General features: G+C 38.9%; 1 protein-coding gene across 1 annotated transcript in view; it reads right to left on the bottom strand.

The window, feature by feature from the left end:
• Positions 1 to 218: 218 nt before the first annotated feature.
• The window catches only part of ITGA8 (integrin subunit alpha 8), a 172527-nt gene continuing 148695 nt past the window's right edge, over positions 219 to 24050 (bottom strand). Inside the window, exons 26-30 of the mRNA XM_031444604.2 lie at positions 23907 to 24035; positions 19319 to 19432; positions 12770 to 12871; positions 4818 to 4940; positions 219 to 3108 (exon numbers count right to left, since the gene is read on the bottom strand). Coding sequence (XP_031300464.2) covers positions 3022 to 3108; positions 4818 to 4940; positions 12770 to 12871; positions 19319 to 19432; positions 23907 to 24035 — 555 coding nt within the window. The 3' untranslated portion in view covers positions 219 to 3021. The remainder of the gene's footprint in view (positions 3109 to 4817; positions 4941 to 12769; positions 12872 to 19318; positions 19433 to 23906; positions 24036 to 24050) is intronic.

Here is a 24050-nt window from a genome sequence, read left to right as displayed (position 1 = left end):
AAGTAGTACTTTTTAGTACATTCGTGCAATCATCACCATAATCTAAGATTAGAACGTGTTCATCGTCCCAAAGAAGAGTTGTGTCCTTGCGCTTTCAAATTTCTTCCAATGTTTAGTGTTTTTATAATAAAGAATCAGGTGTCAAGACAGAAGTCTTCGATGTTTTTCATTGTGGGAAAGCTTTCTGTTGCTTGGGAAACAAACCACGAAGTATATCATGTCTTTAACTTTTAATTTTATTAGTGACAAGGTAAATAGGTACATGAAATCCTTTACACACATCTATACATGTATTTAAATAAAACAAGAAGAGAGTTCAAATCATTGGGGCTTCAGTGGCAATTAGCCCATGTTGTTTATTTTGTAAAAAATCTCCAAGTTTATAAAACTTGATTTTTTTCCAAGTCTGAAAAACCAGCTGCAGGAATTTCAAAAGGCATATTTGAAATACAGATAGATTCCAAGAGAGACACAGCACATAGTGAATTATGAAAGTGATTGGCTTTATATGATGAGAAGCAGATTCACTCAGTGCTTTGTTAGAACATCCTCCACATGGAGGGAGAACTCAAGAACTGAGGGCTGGAGGGTTCACCTGACCTCAGTTGTGACTCCCTCCCTCCATTTGCTTCCACACCCGAAGTGGTAGAGAGGGCCAGTGTGCGCTGATGGCCCTGTGGGAAATGCCTGTAGGCAGCAGTGCCCACCCCTCTAGAGGGTACTCTTTTTGGCTGAGACCGTGAAGATGGTGTTGTTTGCCTTTGAAGCCCTCATACCTTGCGCTATTCTGGATCTCAGTTTTGCCCCTGGCATCCCCAGTTTCCTCCAGGTGTCTGAATGACCTGGCTCATGTGGTCCAAGCCCTAAGAGTTCTGTGTCCCTTCACAAAGCTTAGCTTAAAAGGCAACAGGTGCATTTTCTCAGGGATGTCTTATGACTGAAAATCTTGAGGAGCCATTCTCTCTTGGCCAAAAGTCGGGCATGATGACAAGAGCTGGGGCATTACTGGGAGGCAGGGAGACCCATCTGTACAATACGATTGGAGAAACATCCCTCTAATTATAAGATAGAGATGGCCACCTCCCTGTAAAACCAATTCTACCCAGACAGCTAACATCAAAGTCTCCCAGAGGCTGGTATGGGACACTCAAACTCTTTGAAACACATAGAGTTCTCACCCACAGTCAGCCACACACACTGGGAACCAGACTTCTGTTCCCAACAGCCTCAAAACCGCTACCATGACAGGATTTAATTCACAAGCAGGCAGAATATGAGCTGTTCAGTGTATTTGTCCATGTGCCTTTCATTTGTCTCCAAAGAAGTTCTGCAGCTGTAGCCAAATGGCTTCTCTCCAGGTTAAGGCATGACCGAAAATTTAGTGCCTGGGAGTTTGGCTCATCTTTCAAATCAAGTGAGATTGTTAAATAGGGATATAAATTTTCCAACTGCTTTGTAAACTTAAGGATTTTGGTCTGCTTGCTCTATCATACTTAATACTCAGATATTAATTTAAAAAAACTAATGCCAGTGTAAACATGCTTTTGCTACATAGGTCTATAAAATATTGCACATAAATATAAAATTTGTTCAGCATTTCTTCATTAATAATTTTTCATGATCATTAAAAGGATACAAAATTGTGCAGACTATATAAATTTGGCTGGTCAATTTAACTTAAAAACCATAATGGCACACACGATGGATTATTTACAAGAGTTTTAAACATCAAGTTTCTGTGATGGCTAAATTCAAGATAGGAAAATAGCTTAAGTAAAAATTATTTTCCAAAGTTGTATACTATAAAAATTAGCAGTGTAAATGAGTAGTAAAGTTGGAATAGGCAATTCTAAACAAAATCCTTAGGAATCTATTTTCTAGGTTCATCTCACATCTGCCTAACTTTATATTCCCTCCTATTTGTGTTTAACATGTCTTCTCTGTGAGTATAAGTTTGAGGTATAGTAGAAAATATAGATATTTAATCCCAAGATAAATATTGGGGTTGCTTCTTATAGATATTAAAAATAATATGCTTACCCCTATTATTAATTATTTTAGTAATGGACTCTAGAAATTTTATGATTACTACTAAATACCACTCAGATTCGAGAGTCCCTTGAAATTTATACATTGCTAATTATATCAATGGAAATACTAATTTTTTTTTGTAAAAGGAAATAAAATGCAAATTTTTGTAAAGCTTAAATAAGCAGATGTGAGTCCCTGGGAAGTGTGGATAAAAGTAATTTCAGGCAGAATGCAGCAAGGTATTAAATGAAACAGCCTTTTAATACCAATTTGTTTTCCTTCATGCTGTCTAAATCCTGAAGCAGCTCTGTTGAGTGATGTATTCTGCACAAAACTGTTATCTCAGAAGGACATTTGGTGAGTGATTTTGAAAACAAGTGAACCAAATCTTAATTCCCAAATCCTCTAGAGTATCAGCCTAGAGCCATGGAAAATAAATAAATAAATCGTTACCCTCACTTACAAAGACGATCTTTGCTGTTTCCAAAGAACTTTCACAGTACCAACAGCATAGGTTGTCTCCCTGAGCCATAACATTATTAGAAATATTTCTTTTCCAAAGGGAGGTGTCAAATATTCTGATGGATACAGTAGTGTTGAAAGGTTCGGTCCTCAAGCACCTTCTAAATTCTATCCTAATTCAGACATTTCATCTTCGAGACTTCTGTTGGATTTACCTGGAAAGCAACCTCAGTTCCCATACCCATTTCCAAGTGTCTGTCAGAGTGACTCAAGCAAATGACATCTTCCACAATTGTTAACTGCTTCTGCAGCGTTGAGGATGCTTCCTTTCCCCAAAGGATCACTGGGATCTGTGGCAACTTCTCAAACAAAGCACAGTGTAGATGTGATACCTTCCGCAACCCTTCCATTTCTTAGAACACTGGCAGGTACAGGAAAACCTTTTGTGAACCCTCATGAATCTTCTTGTCTTAGAACTGGACCAGTGTTTGAGTTGTTTCTTTTTTTTTTTGTCTTTGGTTTTCCTTTTCATGCATCAGGGGTCTTCTCATTGGTCAATCGTTCCCTGTCGTTCATATCATCTTGGGGGGGTCTTGCTCTGTCAAAGAATCCACACTATGAAAGAGAGAAATGGGCTCTCAAGTTAGGCTGTTTTGGGAATCGGTGAAACCCCTCATTCTAAGTGTTTTCACTTGAGATTTTTTTAAGGAACTTGGAGCTCTGTGAATATAATCTCCTCAGTTCTCCAGATTAGGAGGTGAAAGCAGTGTGTTCTTTACCTGCAGGGAGGAATTCATTGCATAGGCTTTTTCATGTTCTTCCTGCCATGTCATAGTGGTGGAAAAACATTCCTTTTATATAAACCACTTCTGGACCTTGTAGTATTTTTTGGGATTACAGCAACCTGGCCCAAGACTTCCTACTCTGCTTTTTTGCATGTTTTCTGGAACCAGCAGCAATGCAAACTGCTCGTCTGGGAAAGGAGATTCTTGAAGTGTACTGTAGGCTCTGTCAGGATGGACTAATGGAAGCATTGAGGAGATGTTTGCATCTCTCTCTGCGCTTGGTAGAACTTAAGAGTATACAGAGAAAATTAGATTGGTCCTTTATTTGAACCTAACATCTTAGTGATTCTTCCAAAGATCAATCAGCAACTCAGGGAAGAGGTGATTTTACAATCTTCTTTTTCCTGAATGTCAAATTGGTATTTTGTCTAAGGGAATATGACTTTCCTAGAAACCTAGAACTTTAATTCTTTCTTCGTGTTTATTAGTTTGGAAGCCTACCTTATCAAGTTTGACTTAAAACTGTGGAGTCATCTTTCCTGTGTAGGACTAGTGCAGTATTCTATCATTGGCTACATATTATTGCATCATTTATGGACATAAAGTTACTATGAATAACAGACCAACACAAAAGTCTATTTCTAAAGGTAGGCTATGTAATAGACTGTGTGGGCTCAGGTTGACACAAAACAGCTCATAATGATGACTGTCCTAAGCCATCATTTAACTTAGAAGGCAAAGATTTTTTCAGTTTATTAAGCAGGTTCCATGTTTATTCAAAATACACTATGATAATGGAGAACCACAATAATAGCGGTTGATGAAGATGTGACTGGATTAATTGCTCTTACAGTCATGTCATTGTGACATTGTTCCTATTTTGGAATTGAAAGCTCTGAAACTTGGCAGTAGCAATTGCTTTGGGGCCAGAAATTAATGCTTATTGTAGACTTTTAGCACAAACTTTAGAAAAACATATTAAAGAGTAAGTTAAGGCTTCTTAATGGAGATGATCAAGTTGGCAAGTTCAGAAACCAAGTACAAGGGAATTATAATATGCATGATCTATCTGGTCTAATTGAAAGGCCATGTATCAATTAATTACTATATTAATTACATCTGTGTGGTGCTTCTAAAGAAAAATCTCAAAGTACTGCTGATAGGATTGTGTCAACAAAAAACTTAAGATCTCAATTAATTAAACAAGAAAAAGAAGTCTTCATAAGAACATGACCACCCCAAGCATATTGGAAAGAAGATCACAAGTTTTAGTTAATACAGCCTAACTCTCTTTATGTTTATTTGCAAGAGATCCCAAGATAAAAGCGACATGAAACACCCTCAGTCTTCTTAAATGTCAGTTACACAAGCATATTAACCTTGCCAAAGCAAACAAGACACAATTTTCCTTTCATGCCCCTTTGTTGGAAATCCCCAAACCATGCCTCTAGCATTGCTTTTTTAAATTCTAGGTATATCCTTCTAAATCCCCTCAGTAGCCTCTCTACACAGAAAGGACAAGAAAACAAATAAACTTACCTTCCATAAAGCCAACGTCAAAATGGCCAGAACCAGTAATCCAAGAAGTATTGCTAGTATTATTACCCATAATGGGATTGAGAAGGAAACATTTGGGGTTGCCCAAATGACCGATGTTTTAATCTGAAATGGAAAATAAAGGAAGTGAGCCCTAATTGGAAAATAATTTGGTGAATAGGGCCAACATAAGATTGGGGGTGCTTCTGAAAAGACCGATCACCCCAGGGGAAATTTGAGGATTTACCACACCTGCCCATGGAATCTTGCAAATTTAGCATATTCTCAAGACTCCCAGATTGGGAGGAAGTCTAATTAAAAACATTTGGTGAGTGTTTCGCTTAAACAATCCAGAAACCCTAGAATAGAATTGAGGTGGACTAGGAACCAACAAGCTGGCAAGGAATGATCTTAAATTGGGCTGGAACTTTTATGGCAAAAATGGCTAAAAGGAGATGCTACAAAAAGCCAGAAGCCTGCTCACATACGTTTCTCCACAGACCTGGGCTCACCTCACTGGGAGACAAGCTTGTGAATATCCATGGATTGTTGGATGTGCAGGAAGGGTAGAAATCACCTTATCTAATTTCCCATTTTACAGATGAGAAGATTGAGGAACTCAGCCCAGAGAGGCTAAGTGATTCATACATCTAACTAGTGTCACCATCTCTTTGTCCCTAGGCTCTGTGCTCTATCAATGAATAGTCCATCATTGTTCTGTCAATCACAGCCAGGTAAAGCCAACCATCTTGTATTTTATGAAAGTAACAGCAGTGAGAGAAGTGAATGCTCATTGTCTCACTGTGTTGGAGTGGCCTTCGATCTTAAATCCAATTTTCAGTTGCTATTGGAGCTTATTTCATTCCCCACTATTGCAAGGGAACTTGGAGGAAAACCAGACCTTGCCAGCAGCACTGCACGCTCAGTGCGTGTGAACGACCCCTGTCTCCCAACGTGAGCAGGAGCACTCTCCTGCTATCCATGTGCTGGGGCACTGTGCCACTGGAGATATCCCCAAAAAACCTAGGAGAGACCCAGTCCTGCTGCTAACACCTTCCATCAAAGAGAGAAAAATATTCTCGGATCTAAAATGTTACTCACCAAAGCAGGCCTCTTTGGTTTTAGAGAGAAGCAAGCACTGCTTCCGTGAAGCTGGTCCAAGTCTTCCTCATTTTAACTATATTGGTTGGAAGGATCATGAGTCCAGTCCTGACACACACTCAAAATCTTGAGGCCACAATTTTCTAACCCACCAGGAGGAGGGGAAGAACTCATGGTGAAGGTTGGTGGCTTTGGTGTTCTCACCGGCTGGAAACATGAGTGTTTTCATAGTCTGTGCCCTAGTGTTGGGTCCTGCCTCTGTTCATTTTTTCCCTTGCGCCTTGTTCACTGGATTTAGCACCTTGCCTATGCCTTTCTTAGCCTGTGAAGGTTTTGGTTTTGAATTGCTCCTTCATCTTAGTCCACTTCTTTTGTGCAGCAGACATAATGATGACTTAAGTCACTTGATTCCCCACCCCAAATACCATCTGTATCCAGACTAAACCACATTGATGGTAGAGAGACTGCTAGTGATTCCATATGGTTAGCAACACCAGGACCTTGACACATGCTCCCAGTGAGAAAAAGGCTGGCGTAACCTACTGACCATTATATGCTTTCTTCCTTTGCCTGTTAGCTTCCCTGGCCAGTGTTGCCCCTGTCCATCCAACACATCAAGAGGAAATGCAATGTTCCATGACCATGATGAGGTCACATTCACCCTACTTTCCACACTTTGAGGGCAGGACACAGGGCACAGATATTGAAGAAATGCACTGGCAAGGACTCAAAGCATCACCATGCCACCTGGATTCTTCAGCCTAAGTAATTTTTCCAGGGGACTAGATTACCTGCATCATTTCTGTTTATATCCCTTTCCCTTGGTGAATGACATCTGATAACATGTATGAAATAAGTGCTCAATCCTAACACAAGGTGCTCAGAGAAAGGGAATGGAGTAGTAATGTAAAATGACCCTCATATTACTGGAAGCAGACTGATACAGTTTTAGCAATGAGAATTTCAGAATTTTGCAACTATAGTGGATAGCAGTAACTGTGTACTCACAGGCTGGTCACAATGACCTCAGAGAAAGAAATCTGGAGCTGTGGACAATTCTGAGGTTTCTTGTAAATGTTCCTTCCCCCTAAATTCTAAGTCTACTGTGGAAACAACACAGTTTCAGTCTGTATTTTGTGCATGTGTGAGAGGTAATTAACAAGAAGATAGGCAACAATACTTTTTAAATTTTCCCTCTTCTGATTTATCTAATCGGTATCTGAAATCACCTCCCAATGTTTCATGATAACACAAGAAACAGTCCCAGCTTTGTTAAATAAATAAATAAATAAATAAATAAAGTAAAGGAGTTGAAATAAGGGCCATTAGATGATTTAAGTTGTTGATTTAATGAAAAGAAATGGAATGGAAAGAAAATAGTTACTGAGTAGTTTGCTGGATTTCTTTGCCACTTGGCTATCATAGGTTTTGCAATGTCACCAATAAGACTGGTCTCTCTGTACAAACAAGCAGAAACACTCACTAAGATCGAATGAGAATAGTTGAAGGTTTTTTCATCGCAGTGATGGAAAAGTACAAATAAAACATTAAATTAAGCAGGATATACTTTAATTAAGAGTCCCTAGAAACAAAGAACAGCATTATAAGGACTAATGACAACATCTGTTGGCTTTTTGTCTGTGTTCACTTCCAAAGATTCTGACAGCAATCTTAAAACCATCTGAGGAGTTGAACACCACTGTCCTTACCAGTTCCAAAATTCTGAAATTCCCATCACCAAAACGGTTGTCAGTCTGTTCCCAGTAAGATTATGTTTATTTGAAAAATACTTCATACCCTTTCTCAGAGCACTCTCAATGTAAGGATTATGCATGTCATAGACAGTCACTGTATGTAATTAATGAAGAGGGAGGGTCATAAAGAATTTTAAAGGAAGGCAAAGTCAGTGACATTGCTCCTGCACCTGCATTCTGCTCTCCTTGCCTGCTGTGTTTAGGACTTCCGTGTGGTACTGAGGCTGCCCGATCTTATCTTCCCAACTTCAAGTGGGTGCAGCTGCAGAGATCTTCTGTTGCCCCTGTTGTTTTCCTAAGCTTATCAAGGTTTTTCACTGCACCATCAGGAAGTCGCTAAACTAAGGACAGTAGAAATACAGAACAACAATAGTGCCCCAGAGCATTTCTTCAGATTTCCAGGGCTGAGGAGCTAGATGGCTGCTGCAAGGAAGAGGTGGGTGAATCAAATGTTAACACATTGTTGGAAAAGTCATCTAGGTCTTGGAAAGAGAGGTCTTTCTGAGAACATGTTGCTTAGGGAGTCAGGTGACATATCATGTCTATAAAATGGCAATGGGGCATTCCATCTGCAAGTGGAAACAGGTAAAGCCAAACTTTTTCTGAAACTCAAACTCTGTATAAATTAGAAACTTGAACTCCACAGGCAAGTGTAAGAGGAAAGGACTTAATTGATCACTTTTATAGGACCAATGTTTATTTAAATTTAAATTTGTATTAATCCAGTGGAAGCCCCAGGATGGTTGGGGGAAGGTGGCCAAGAAATAAAATGTCGAGAAATACCCAAACTTTGTTATTCCTAATATTTATATTTGGCAGCTCATTTTGACAAGCCCACAAGTAGCTTAGATTATAAAAAAAACCATTGGACAATAAATAATGAGAGAAATAGGTGTTAATTTCTGGAGTTTCTAATGACCAAACTCCAATTTATAGTAAGAATTTTTCATTCATTTCCAATGAGATTTATTAAACACCCTATGTTTCTGAAGCTCTGTAGGTATTAATCATGAGCTCCTATCTGGAACCCTCTGTAACTCTGCTGTAGATCAGTGCTGTCCAATAGAAATATAATGCAAGGCACACGTTTCATTTAAAATTTTATAGTAGTCATATAAAAAAAAGTAAAAAGAAACATGGGGCATCAATTTTAATAATATATTGTATTTAACCCTAAATATCAAAATTATCATTTCAACATGTAATTGATATAAAAATATTCATAAAATATTTTACATTTTCTTCTTTTTTTTTTTAACTGTCTCCAAAGTCCAGTGTGTGTTTTACACTTGCAGCATATAACAACTGCTAGTTTTTCAGTGGTTCAGGTGAAATGTAAACTTACCAAAATATTAAAGTTGCATTTAATGGAGAAAATATCTTATATTGCTACAGCTTTAAAGTTTACATTTAAGCAAGTCGAAACAAAGTAAAACTACTAGTTCACTTCTTCAGTTATTGTACCTTTATTTCAGGTCCTCACCATCCAGGGAAACATGGTGAATGGCTACTTCACTGGACTACACATCTCTAGGGCTTCTGTATCATCTCGTGTTATAGTGTGATTAGCCAAATTCCCCAAGTCCCTTTATCAGATTCATTCTTCAAGAAGGTGGTCCCAAGCCAGCTGATGGGATGTATTTAGGACTAAAGCTTTACTTTAAGAACAGAGATTTTTGATTACTCATTTCAACTGCTTTCGAAAGAAGGTTCATATTGAGTAACTGAGAAAAAGTCAATCTCATGCCAACTAATCAACATTTTTTTAACTGTATAAAGAACCTATAGCTATTTAAAGAGATAGTATAAATTTTTAACAATTCACTTAATGTAACTATCTGCACTTTTAGTAAGTGAGTTCCATGTATTGTAAGTGGTTTAAAGTGATGGGAAGTAGAGAACATTTAATCTTATCTTCATCATGTCATAAATCTTGTTCTTTATTATGGTGGAAAGACCATAAGTAAATCTTTAATATGCCTACATCTTATCATCAACATTTATGATATGTTTTTGTGTATTTTGACAAAATACCAAGGTAGAAGGAAAAAGCTCCCTTGTATTTGCAACTGCAGTTAATCTTGACATCTGTATTTATGTATCACAAAATCTTGCGTAAACATATTTCAGTGGGGTCACAAAAATGTTTTATATAAATGTACCAAGACATCCTACCTCCAGTGCCACTTAGAAGAAAATAATAAAATGAAGTGGACGAACTGAACACATATTTTAACAACATTCAAATAGCCCCTATGCGGATAAGGCGTCCCTATGATAAATTTGAACTTGAGACACTTGTTTAATATTATCCATTTAATAATATCCATTTTAAGATCCTGACGTCTTGCTAACAACTCAAAAAGTCAAATGGACTCACAGTTTATGTGTGAGTTTTTAAATAAGGACATTCCTACAATATTTTATAACTGCCTTTGGACTCATGCCAGACAATATTATTCCCTTCTAGATGTAAATCATGGAATTTGGCTTTAGTCACATGACATATAAATGCCAAAGTGTGTTAATAGGAAAAAAAAAAGTGTTCAGATAACTGAGTAATTTTTTTCCCCGTTGTGTGTAATGATTCCGCATTCAGTCAATCCCCTCACATCAAGCACCATTTTCCTCATCCTTGAATATGACAGGTCCCCTGGCAGGAAGAGTTCATTTGTTACAAACACAGACACTGTACAAGTAACAGACAGGGGTGACTGTTCTCATCAATATGGAGAGCTTATTTAGGGCACCAGAAACGGCTGCATTATGACCATATTGAAAAGGAAGCACAAACAGATGCATCATCCCACACAAGGGCCTAGAAAATCTTGTCTCATTATGAAGAAAGGAACCGAGAGACTTTCCCCAGGGGTAGACTATGGATTGGAGCTCTGATGGTCCCCTAACCACCTTTTCCAACTGATTATACCACCTGAAAGCAATTCCCTTCTGCTGGGTTCTTTTCAAGATAAGAATGACAAGACCTTTGAGAGAACTCAATATAAAAAACATCTGTCACTTCAAGTATGGGCCTCTGAAACCAAAGCTGCAGGGCACAGCTAACTCTCCACTGGCAGCATCTCCTACAGTCAGTCAGGGGTTGGGAGACCTAAAAGGTTTTGCCATGACCTTTACATAAATGGGGTGGTAAATCTTCTACATCAGATGACAAGACTTTTTAAAAGATGCAGTAACGAGGGTGGTTGGGACCAGAGAAGCATGTATCTGATCATTTTGTGGATCTTTGGATAGGAGCTGAGAACAGCAGGCTGTCACCTGTGGCCAGTACAGAAAGACGCAATCCTGTTGATGGACTTGACTGTCACATGTGTTTCTGTTATGGAGCACGTGCACAGAGAAAACAAAGGACCCAGATTTATCTCCCTTAGAGTTACAAGTCTTTGAACCTCCCTCCATGAATGAACATTCTATATTAAAAATCCCAAGCATCCGTTTTCTAGGTTGAACATAAATCCAAACTACAGCAGACATCTCATGAGAGAAAGAAAGGCAGGCTAAGTGAAGAAAGATGTGGCAGGACTTGCTTTAAATGCCACCAAAGTTTACTGAAGTATTTTGACTATGTGAATCTATGGGCATTTCCAATTGAGTTCCCTGGGCTTTGCCAGGGAAGCTAAGGCATTTGGGGAGGGTTACTCTTAGTGAAACTTGAGACTTGCCTCATTTCAGGTACAATGCCAGAGCTTTTTATACATAATCTTATCAACACTTGGATGTAAATGCGGTTAACAGGCTCAGCGAAGTATAGAGAGTGATTTTCGGAAGGTTTCCAATTAGAGGGGGTGGAACCAGGAGGAAGCCCAAGAGAACTTGCTTTGAAATCTGGGGATTTTCCTCTCTGTGCTGGGGGTTCTCATTCCTAGTGTCACTGCAGGAGAGCCACCTGGAAAGCTTTTATGGCACAATGCCAGGGCCCCACCCCAGACTCACTCAATCCTGATATTTGGAGTGTGGTCTTGGTACGAATAAATCTGTAAAGTCTCACAAATGGTGATTCTTTGCATACTCAGGTTTGAAAATCACTAATCAATGGGTTAATTTAATTTAAACAATTAAGAGTAGATTAGGCTAGAAAAAGTAACTATTAGTTATGTTATAAGACCTACAGTGATGAGAAATTATGATGGTATCCACTTCCACACTGTCCAAAGCAATGCTTCTCAAACATCCAGTACAATACATCTCAAGTGTACATGATGCCCTGGTGATACTGATAAACTGCAGATTCGAACTCAGCAGCTCTTGAGTGAGGCCTGTTTCTGAATTTCTAACAATTCTTAGGTGTGGTTGATGAGGCTGGTCTGCAAAACACATCTCGAGTAACAAGGACCTGGGGACCAGAATCCAAGTTGAAGTTGTAAATATCTATGGCATGACCAAGAGATGAAGGTTTAAATCTTAGTATCATCTTTCGGAGTCCTGGCTGTGGTCACTTTCCCAGCAAAGGCAGAGCTTTGGTGACTGTGCCTGTTGGCCCCCTGTCACCCGTTCTCCCCTCTGCTCCCATGGCCTGGGCAGGTTGTTGAGGATGCCAGCTGTTATGCTGGGACAGATATTTGGGTGTCAGTAATGTTTAACAGCCTCAATTTTAAAAATAACATTTCAGTCTAATGAAGCTAATAGTGTATTTTTATTTCCAGGTAAAAATGACTATTCTTTGTATAGAAAGAAAAGCTGACGGTCCAAGCTCATGTAGCTGATCTGCAGCAATTGTCCCTAACAAAGAGATTCCTCCTTTCCCACCTCAGTCTCCAGACTGTCTTTAAAATTGCGATAACTATGATTTTATTGTAACAATCATCAGTATCTGGACTTCTTTCAAACAAAATGGCTAAATTGAAAAATGGTATTAGTCCTGCCTTGTGATTTTTTTGGGGAGTAGAAGTTTTACACTGAAGGTTTAAAAATGTGATCCAGTGACACTGAAATTTCCAGACTGAAAAAAGAAAACAGTGATCTAAAGAGGGAAACTTTTCTCAAGTCAATGTAATAAGCACTTAAACTGAGCACACACTAAACAATGACTTAAAAAATAATTTCAGTGATGCTATTTGTACCTATGTATTTTAAGATACTCACTGCTATGCTTCCTTCTGGGAGTTTTGCTGGCTGATCTTTATAAGGCATCTTCTTAACTTCAAAGGATACCAGGGATGCAAGAGAATAGGGATTGTTTTTCCTCTGAAAATTAAAAAAAAAAAAAAAGTTAAATATATTCCATGTAAAGCTCTTAAAACTTATATTGGCAGCCATCCAATTGTTTTCAGTGTTGTTAATTTCCAAAGCAAAATTTCCTCCTTCCTTCTTCTTTCTTTTCTGTTTTACTTGTCCCATCTATCTATCCATTCATGATCCATTCATCCTCCATCATCCCTGCATCACCTACCCATCCATCTATCCATCTATCATCCACCCCTCTATCCATCATACATTCAACCATCCATAAATTATCTGTCCATCGTCATCCATCCACCATCTGTCATCCATCCACCCATCATCCATCCATCCATCCATCATCTGTCCAGACATTCATTCAACCATCCATTCACTTTCTTATTTCTAAAGATAATTTGTCTTATTAACCAAGGACTTGGCACAAAGGTTAAAATAAAAACAGAAAATCAGAGTTCCTAAAAGGAGCAAGTATGGGTACTATTGGTGAAGAACAAAAGGGGGAGACATAGTGGGTTACAAAATTCTTGTAATCAGATAGAAGGAAATATTTTAGGAGAGAGACTGCTGCTAAGTTATAAAGAAATTAGTGACATTTCATTTTATACAGAAGACCCAGAGCAGGATCTCTCAGTCCTGGCACTGTTAGGATTTGGGGTTGGTTAAGGGACTGTCCTGTGCTTTGTAGGACATTTAGCAGCATCTCTAGCCCCTACCCATTAGGTGCCAGTAGCATCTCTCCCCTAGTTGTGACAATCAAAAATGTCTCTAGTTACTGCCAATGTCCTCTGGGGAATAAAACTCCCCTGGTTAGGAACCACTGATGAAGAGCCATACTGCATTTTTGATAGAACTTTTCAGCAACAGTTCTTTTTGTTTAATAGGTTCTCATATTAACTGTTGATAAAAGTCAAGGGGAAATATTTAAGAGTAAGTCAAGGAAAACTCTTTCGAGGACTTAAGCATCTGTGGTTCTCCACCATTTAACTTGAGACAGGAATGAGATCTATCCAGTGGTTGGCTGTAACTGGTTCATAATGGCTCTTCAGAGCAGAATATTAAAATTTCAAGAATGTTGAGTACCAGCTGTTAAATAGAGCCATTATTAAAACAAAGTAAATATACATAAACTTTCATAAATTATACTTTTAAGGAAGCAATAAATACTCAAAACACAGTACTTAGCAATCATTTTATTGCATTTGACTATTATCCATGCACCTAGACAGTGGTTTATGAAATATTTACTAGCACTTCACCATCTATAATCCAGTGTTGGGTTTCTTGAGACCAATCAAACAGGTTGGATTGTAGTTAAATTATTTAAATATTTTTACAAAATTTTTTCCCACCTGTGGTTGAATTTTTTCTTCCTTCCTTTAACCCCATTTCTTCTGCATGATAAGGACAGGCTAGAGTATGCAAAACTTTTATATACTTGAATTCACTATATCTTTGGCTTTTTTTGTTCTTTCTACCCTGACATTCCAGGATAAGCAACTTCATTCGTTTGGAAAAAGTCTTTTCTGGTTGTTTTTCTTCTGATGTTCTCTTGTCTCCTGGCATTTCCATTTCAACTGAAAGCTGCATTTTTTGTTTGTTTGTGTGAGAAGGGTTTTTTTTTTTTTTCTTTTAATGTGGAAGTCTTTGCTCATAAAATCTTATGTGTACTCAGTGATTTAAATTTACTTTCCTTACCACCCTGGCTGGTAGACACAGAAGAAACATGACAAATTCTGGTAATGAGATTCTGTGCATAAGGATTATAATCACATACTCAAATGGGTCCAGGCTCCCATACCTTCAAAGAACAAGTTTTCTTTAGTCTCCAAGTTCAACTGAAGAAACATTGATGGAAAATTATTCTCTTGCTCTTGAAGTCATATCTTTGGAAACAAATCATGGGAGAACTGTGTCTCTGTATCAACTCCAGATGGAAAGTTTTTGTCCTACGTGATTCTGCATTTATGAACGTGGAAGTTTCTTAATGAATAAGAGATGTGGCCTGAACTCTAGAATATGGAGAAACATGCTTCTCTGCTGGGATTTTTCTCTCACCTCCTTTCTTTCACCCCTCTGCTCTTCGCCAGTTTGATTTCTCCTCCCATTTTCCACTTATCACCAATCTTTACCTTCATTTCTGAGGGTTCACAAACCACTGTGCTGTGCTGAGCCTCAGACACACCTGGCATCAGGCTCAGAGAAGGTGATTCAGTAAGTCTGGGATGAGACTATAGTTGCCTTATATTGTTTGGAATTTTCACGTTGTTTAACTTTTTATTTGTCTCTCTTATTTTCCTCCCTGACAAGATTATACAAAAAAAGAAAGCACAGAGCTTTGGAATAGAAGGCTTATACCTTCCATAGCACCTAGAAGAGCACACACAGGAGGGCTTCATCAATCCTGGTTGACTGACAGCATGAATGGTGACTGAACACATCAGATGGTTTGGTTATTGGAATGACCCTCCTATCCCATATCCACCCATTTGATAGCCCCTTATAAAAGGTTGAATTCTTTCAGTTATTGAATTGGGCCTCCTCCCCCATCAACTAGATTAGGAAGTTCAGGAAGTTATGACATACAATGAGGGCTCCAGTTTATGCCAAGGGGCTACTGAAACGCTTTCCTCTGCTATTTAACTCAGGGATGGAGACGGACACAGTCTGGGGTCCGAATAAATTCACTGGGAGGCAAATAGCCTGTCAACAATACAACTGATAGATTGATCTGTTCTTTATTTCAAATGATTCTCCAAAACCAAGGTTTCTTCCTATCTTTTCAGTAGAAAAAAAAATGCATTTCTTCCCATTTTTAAAGATGGAGCACCAAGGAATAGGAAATGTGAACTCTTAGGACTCTGATCAGTTGGGTTGGCATCAAAGACACACGAGTCTGTACGTGAAAAGGCCTGGCCCAGGTCAGGACTTCATTCACGAAAAACAGTTATGAGCAGAGTCTTATTATCGACTCCTTGTTCACAGCTGAACGAACGCTTTCAGCCGTGCTCTTGGCACAGCAATGACTTTATTCTTTCATTTAAAAATTCTGTCTTCTCTGCAGCAGCCTACTCCTGTAATAGTAACTGGAGGCAATTTAGGATTGAAAAAAAGCAGCTGGAATAATATCCCTTGACAACGTCTTGGACCTTCAACATACCCCAGTTAGCTCTCAATCCTCAGAAAATGCCTATTCCTCTGTCACTGCCACATCATTTAAACCGTGGTTTGCAGCCCACCAGCTGCCTCTCTTATGTACTAGTGCACAATGATTTGCATCTGGTCATGGGACGAATCAAAGTTACAGAGCTAGTAACAAATGGGATGGAAAGTGAGGCTTTTGAGTTGGTTAAATACCTGGTGAGGGTGGCTGGGAGCACATAGGACTCCGCACTCTCACCTTTCCCGCAGCTTAAATCCTTCTCAAGAATGACTTTTAACTACACATCCATTTTATATAGCCCATGTTTGAATACTCAGCATCTACCAAACACAAAGCCTTGTGGGATGACAAAACCTAGTTCTGGTAAAACTTTAAGCTGTGAAGGAGGTTGTTGTTTCAAGTAATGGTCACTGCACAGAACATTGTTTAGAACTAACTCAATTAAAATCTTTTTCTGACCAGTACACATGGTTCACCATATGTGCAAAACCAAACATAACGCAGCAAATCCTGTCAACCAAGAATTGTAAACCTTCTTGCCTGGATTAGGAAGGCAGAAAATATTTAACTCCTTCTGGGTTGTGTGACAAAACTATTAAAGACTTCCAGTGTATACTATGTTATTTGAGTGGCAGGTAGGGGCAGTTTGTACTAATGCTCTCCTCTTTAGAAGTCAGATTCCAAGACTGGTGTGTGAGCAGAAACTGTGGAAGTACAGAAGTCTGGGCTCTGGCGCAAGCGAAGTGACTTGCGTGTCTCTCCTAAATCTTTGGAAGTGTCACTTTGCTCTGGTAGAACATCAGAATATCCCTGCAGATTGCTCTGGTCTGACTCTGTGCTAATTATTTATTTTTCAGACAGTCCCTCAGTTGCTATTGAGTTCTTCCACATTCACTGGGTCATCCCTAACAGGTAGAGAAAGATGCAGGCTTTACCCCACGGAATAGGGTGTCGGCACAGAACTGATGCAAGTCATCTAAAGTAGTCATTTCCCCCTTGTCTGGAGTGTTGTCACGACTTTAGTCCCACTTCAGTGAAACATTGCTCTCCTTCATTTTGGTAGGATGTGATGCCCAAGATAACAGGAAGGGTGATGGTTATCATTTAGACTGTGTGGGCTTGAGAATTCATTAAGACTCACCTCCCCCAACTCTTAGATAAGAAGTTAATAGCCAAAAAGCAGAATGACAAGGAACCAACTGATGGCATACAAGTGGGACCTGAAGCCATGCCTGACACATAGTTGGCAGCAGACACTCCACAAATATTTGTTGAGTGAATGAATAAATCATGGCTTAACAACAACAAAAAAATAAATTTTGCTCTACATATCTCCTTAGTTCAGTTCAAAGCCGGGGATGATTTTGCCCCCAGGGGACACTGGTAGTGTCTGAAGATATTTTGGTTGTCACAACTGAGGTGGGAACTGGTACTGGCATCTGGTGAGCAGGGGGCAGAGGCCAGGGATGCTGCTAAACATCCTTTCATGCACGGGACAACACCCACAACAAAGAATTGTCTGAATCAAAATATTAATAGTGCTGAGGTCAAAGAATCTTTCCTGAGGTTTTTGTTTGTTTGTTTGTTTTTAAAAGAAGATGGCAGCTTCACAAATCCCTTTAAAAATACCTTTAATTTTCCCCCTGTTTATTTTAGAAACAAAATTAAATAAAATTTGTGTGACTATACAGAAGTATTTTGATTCATAGAAAACATGAGAATCTAGAGATACTAAAAACTCTAGGATTTTACCATTGGATTTTCTGTGGCACAATGAGCCAAATGATTTTTTAGTAGTTAAAATATGAGTAAGAATGCATAGACTTGGTAGGAGTTTTAATTTAGCTATTCCCCCTTCCCCAAACCCACCCCAAACAACAAGGTTACAACACAGGAGTATCACTTAAATGAGTAGCTCTTTCCAAATGGAAAAACTCATCTGCTTAATATAAAAGAGATTTAAAATCTTTAAAATGCATGCAGTCAAAGTAATCATCCCTTGAAGTGTGGGATGCTGCAATCCAGACAGGCCAATCCAGTGAGAAATCTACAAGTCAACGTAACTGGAACTTAACCGAAAGACTGTTCTGGCTTGCAGCCAGGCTGTTGGATCACCAGACAGGAACTTTTTAGGACAATATCTCTTTTCCTTTCTAAATTAATTTATATTTTTAATTTTCTGGGCATAAGTCTTGAATTGTGTTCTTTTACTTACCATCATTTCATTAACTAATATTTACTGAGGAACTACTATACAGTGGTGATCTACAGTGGTGAGTTAAATAGATCTGTTCAAATCTAAGATATTGTCTGAATCTGTCTTAGAGACTCAGGATATTTAAATTGTCTTCACCTAACATACCACACACATGTACACATACACACAACGGAACATCATTCAACCATAAAAAAGAAAGAAATTTTGCCTTTTGCAGTATCACGGATGGACCTTGAGAGCATTATATTATGCTGAGTCAGAACAATCAGACAGAGAAAGAAAAATAGGGTATGATCCCACTTATCAGTGGCATCTAAAAAAAGCCAAACTCATAGAAATAGAGAGTAGAATGATGGTCACCAGGGCTGTGGGTGGGAGAAATGGAGAGATGTTTTTTAAGGGTATAAACTTGCAACTAGTTGACTAGTAAGTCCTGGGGATCTAATGCACAACATAGTGACTATAGTCAATAATACTGTGTCATAAACCTTGAAGTTGTTAAGAGGCTAGATCTTAAAAGCTCTCTCTCATACACACACACACACATGTAATGATGTGAGGGGATGGAGGTATTAATTAACCTTATTGTGGTAACCATTTCCCAATATATAGTATCAAATCATCATGTTGTACACCTTGAGCTTACATATGTTATCTGTCAATAATATCTCAGCAAAGCTGGAAAAATACCAACTTCACCTAATGGGAAAGATGACCAGCTGATCTTGGCTCAATTCCTCCACTGAAATTTCTTTAAATTTTTTAAAAAATGAAAAATATTACAATTTTTAAAATTAAAAATTATTCTAAAGTGTAAAAATCAAATATAAAAATTTTAATTGAAAACCTGAAAATTAAAACATTAAAAAATTTAATGAAAACATTTAAGAATTCTTAAAAAAAATGTTTGCATATGTATAACTGAATCGCTTTGCTGTATACCTGAAACTAACATTATAAGTCAACTACAATTCAATAAAAAATTTAAAAACAAACAAACAAAAAGCACCCCTCTGAGCTTTTTGAGAAGAGGTTTCCTGTGAGTAGCACGTAAGCGCTTGGGTGCTTTTCTTACCTGGAGGAAAGTCCTGGCCCATAACCGTGATCTGACTTTCAGGACTGCGCTTTCTCCTCCTTCTAGCCTTCCCACCGCACAGGAGATTTGTAAGCACTCAATATTGGTGCAATTCTGCAGAAAACAACAGCAGGGGTGGCAAATCGGTGCGTTTAAATCATGGCAGAGAATCAACACTGAAGTCACTTTACTTACATTTTGTTTCCTGAAGTCATTGCTTAATCCATAAACTTTTAATTTAAATAAAGAACAAACACACTGAAACTATCAAGAAAAAACACTGTTTGGTATTCAAGATGCACCATTAGTGGTAATGTAGAATTAAAATGGAACATAAAATACAACAAAGTTTATCCTCTGTTCTAAGGGCTTTAAAACAATCTTCCCAAAGCAGCGACTGAATCTGTTTGGTTTTCTCAGAACTCAGGAGGATATTTCTTACAATCACAGTACCCAGCCTTTGACCAAGCAAATCCCAAAAAGGCTTAAGAGGAAGGGCCACGAGTCTGTACTATCTCAGAGACCCAATGATATGAACCTATTGACAAGTATTTGTTCCACAACATCCTTCTGTCTAAATTAATTCCTGGTTATAAAGCAGAATCTTCTGCAAGTTCCATCCATTAAACTGTTTTTAAACTTCTTTGTAGGGTTGCCCAATGTACAATGGGTAACTTTAAATACATGAAATGCATGTTCCTGGAAAATGTTCATTATGGTGACATTCTGTCTATTAAATTGTATCTTCTGGTTGGATCCCAATATGTACATACTTGGAGACCTTACATTCCATTTTCTATATGCCCATGAACAGAATGATACTTCTCAAATTGTCCTCCTTCACTGATTTCAATTTATCTTGTGGGCTATGCTTGATTCATTTTTCACATCTCAAGCACGGATGCTAAATAGACATCAGTTTATTGGGTATTACGTGAAGTCGTTGACTCAGGCATTTCACTTTAATGACATTGATAAACCACACAGTAACCTGAGGAATGTACTATGATGTAAACATTTTTTTGAGAACCTTAGAATTCTCTACAAACAAAGTAGTCAGTATTGTGTATCTGATAAAATCTAGTGAGGCTGGATTTCTATATGATGTTTCCAAATACAGGTGGGCTAGGCTATTCCTGTTCGACTGAGTTTGGCACTAAGGGGCTTGGGTTTGTGCCTTGAGTGGCAGCAGGAATTCTCAAAGTTCTACAGTTCGTGTCACCTGTAAGGACCCTCATGTTTACCTCTGCTCCTTTATTGGTGTGCTGTGTATTGCCAGTTCCACCCTCTGGAGGGAAAAGAGGGAAGTCAGGAGGAGATAGTTCTTATAAACTCCGTGGGATGTTGATCCCAGTTAGCCAGCTCTGTTGGAGGATTTTTGGAGAAGGTGATGTTCAGAATGAATCCTGAAGGGCAAGAAACAGTTACCTAGCAGGACTTGATGATGGGGACACAGTCCTCTTATACAAGGCCAGTGCATGTTCAGGATAGAGAAGAAAAGGGGATTTGGGAGTGGGGTGGGCAGGTGGAAAGTCTAAGTAGAAAAGAATCTTCCTCTTTGTGCTAAGGAGATTTGATTTGATGCAGAAGGTCCTGGGGTGCCCGTGAAACATTGTAGGCAAGGGATCTGATCATGTTTGTGTTTTAGGGGATAGGTGGTAGTTGAGGAAGAATAGAGGGAGGACAGCAAGAGGCAAGGAGGCTGTAAAGGCTTGCTTCAAGAGTCCAAGTGAGAAATGATGGGACCCTGAACAGGCGCAGTGGGAAGGGAGAGAGGAGGATGAATTTTAGAGACATTTAGGAGGTAGAATATATACTTGATGACTAGTCGAAGGTTGAGGTGAAGGAGAGAGAGGGATGAGGGAGGCTCTTTTGGTTTGAGGGCATGAGTGGATGGGTACTGGCTTTACTGAGATTGGGAATTTTAGAGAAGAAGCACATTTTGGGGGACATGGACATGTTGAGACTGGGGTTGATCAGACAACCAGAAGAACATGCACAGTCCAGAGTGTAGTCAGGGAGGACTAAGATGGCAGGAGGCACCTAGACGTGACTGGATGGTGCAAGACATTTCTCTGCAAGAGCAAAGTCAATGGGAGAGAAGAGGAGGGGGCTACAGGTGAAATCTTGAGGCACAGGAGCATTTAGGAATGGGCAGAAGAGAAGTCCCTGAGAAATCCTAGGGAGGGGCACGCCAACAGGTAGGAAGAGAACCAGGAGTGAATGTTTTGGGGAAGACAAGCGATGCGATGATTTCAAGAAGTGCTCAAGAGTACCACATGCCTGAAGAGGGTTACAAAGATAAGGCTTCAGTAAGCTGAGTAGTGACAGGAAGGTGAAGAGAGCCTGGAAAGGAGGAGGACGTGGGGTTGACTACAGAAGCAGCAGGGGGCCCAAAAATGAGAAAGGCAAGGATATTCTTAGGCGGAGGAGAAACTATACTTCAGTGTTAGCAGATACAAATGTTTCTGATGCAGACTGGAAATTATGATCCCAACACAGGATGTTGGCATTTTGCACTTCCAAATTCCTCCTCAGAAATGGGATTCTGTAAGTTGTTTTTAACTAAACAAAAACTGTAGGAGGTCTTATTTAGCTTTTGATTTTAGAATAAACTTTGCATAATCACTTTCTATCCAGGACTGTTTTGACTCAAAGACATTGGGGAGGTGGATGATTTGCAATTTTTGAAACAATAAGAGAGAAAGGGAATAAGACATGAGTTAACCAAATCAGAAATGGAAATCAAGGCTCACCTTGCTCTCATCTGTAAGATGTTTCTATGATATTCAGAAGTTAAAAATTGTCTTGCATTAAAAATCTTTAATAAGAAAGAATAGGAGGGGGAAATCTGATCCTACAACCGAAGTGAATATAATTTTCAAAGGAATTTTAGTTATTGATCTCCATTGCCTCATGAGAAATACACTCAAGAGGAAAGAAATTGAAAAACATTTGACTCTTTGATTTTCCATATTGTTGGTCTCCATAGGTTTAGATGTTGGTTCTCCAGAGGGCTTTCCCTTTGGTACTGAATATCAGAATTCTATAGATGTCAATCACTGTTTTATTTTTTGGAAAAATTTAGTTAATAAAAAATTTAACTGAGGTATAACTGACATATAACATTATTAGCTTCACATGTACAACATAATGATTCAATATTTGTGTGTAGTGTGAAATGATCACCACAATAAGTCTAGTTGACATCCATCACCAGGGATAGTTACAAAAATATTTTTTCTTGTGATGAGCACTTTTAAGACCTACTCTTTTAGCAACTTTCAAATATGCAAGACAATATTATCACCTGTAGTCATCTTGCTGTACAATATAACCCCAGAACTTAAATCACAGTTCTCTGTTCTGTCATTCTTCCTAGAAGCTTTTTTAAAAAGGTAACATTAATTTTATTAATTGACTCTAAACTGAAGAGCATATAGATTCCCTAGTCTTATGTTCTGAAAAACATTACAATGCCATAAAAATTTACAGGGACTTGAGCCATAGCCTGCCAACTGCCATAGCTTCTTGCCACGTAATTGAAGTTATGTCTATTATAATAAATGTTCCTCTCTTGATTTAAGTTATAACTGATTATGTTAGACTTGCCCCTTGTACTTTTGTGTCCATTTCCATGTTTGAAAATTTTTGTATGGTCAAGATGAGCATGTGCAAGGCATACATAATACATTAATTAATTGTTAATGCATTTCAGTGGGATTTGGGAGAAAATTAGGCAAATGCGTGTTCAATCTCTCACCCTGGCTTGAAAAATTGTTCTATACTGCTCTTTTTCTACATATTTGGTTACTTTTTGTTCTGCCCATCCCCATGTGTCTCTACTTGTGAAGTGTTGGGAGATTATATAGGTTTTATTATTATTTGTTGCAGTGATTAAAGAGTCCTGGGGCAGTGCCCTCATGATCTGTCAGGCCTGGCATACATTTTTTTAAGAGACATCGATTTAAAAAATTTACCACTTTTCATGCATACAGCCAGTGGCATTAACATTCACACCAGAATGAGTGGGAAAACTGAATTGAAAATGCTGACTTAGGAATGCTGTCCACAGTTTTACAAGGAGCTGACCAAGCTCAGACTAGATCCACCACAAATCCCAATGCTAAGACTCTGCAAGAGTTTTGGCCAAGGAACTCTGAAAACATTCTCGACTCTTCCGGTGGAGCTGAGGACTGTGAGATGCAGGCATGGGGTGCAACTTCCCAAGGACCCACTGCATGGGCAGTGTTTCTCCAGGCTCACTTCAAATTCTCACCAGCTGCCAGACTGACAATTGAACCTTTGCCTTCTTGAAATGCATGAAAGGTCACGTTTTTTGTTTTCATCATTTCTCTAAATGTGGCCCACATGGCAGATTTAGAAAAAATGAAAAGATTATATTGCAAATACTCCCAAGTCCCTCCAGAAAAGGCACTTTCATGGTCTACAACATGTACTGTTGAAACACTGGGCATCTCTGAGCCTTGGAGAGACTGAAAAACACTTGTAGTTTAAACTGCCTGCATTGGGGAATTCTGTCAAGTTCACCTTTCCTCTCAGATCTCTGCACACTGACATGACTCACCAGTATCTTTGCAGGGCTCTGTCTGTGAGGCTCCAGCACAGCTACATCTCTCTTCCTGACAAGATGCGGGATGGTGGAGTTCCGCAGGAAGGCACTCAGCTCCGGGGTGTCCTCCCAGGGGGCAGCGGGCTGCAGACAGCAAAG

Source organism: Camelus dromedarius, chromosome 26 (assembly GCF_036321535.1).
Source record: "Camelus dromedarius isolate mCamDro1 chromosome 26, mCamDro1.pat, whole genome shotgun sequence".
Lineage (NCBI taxonomy): Eukaryota > Metazoa > Chordata > Mammalia > Artiodactyla > Camelidae > Camelus > Camelus dromedarius.
This window is presented reverse-complemented; position numbering and strand designations above follow the sequence as displayed.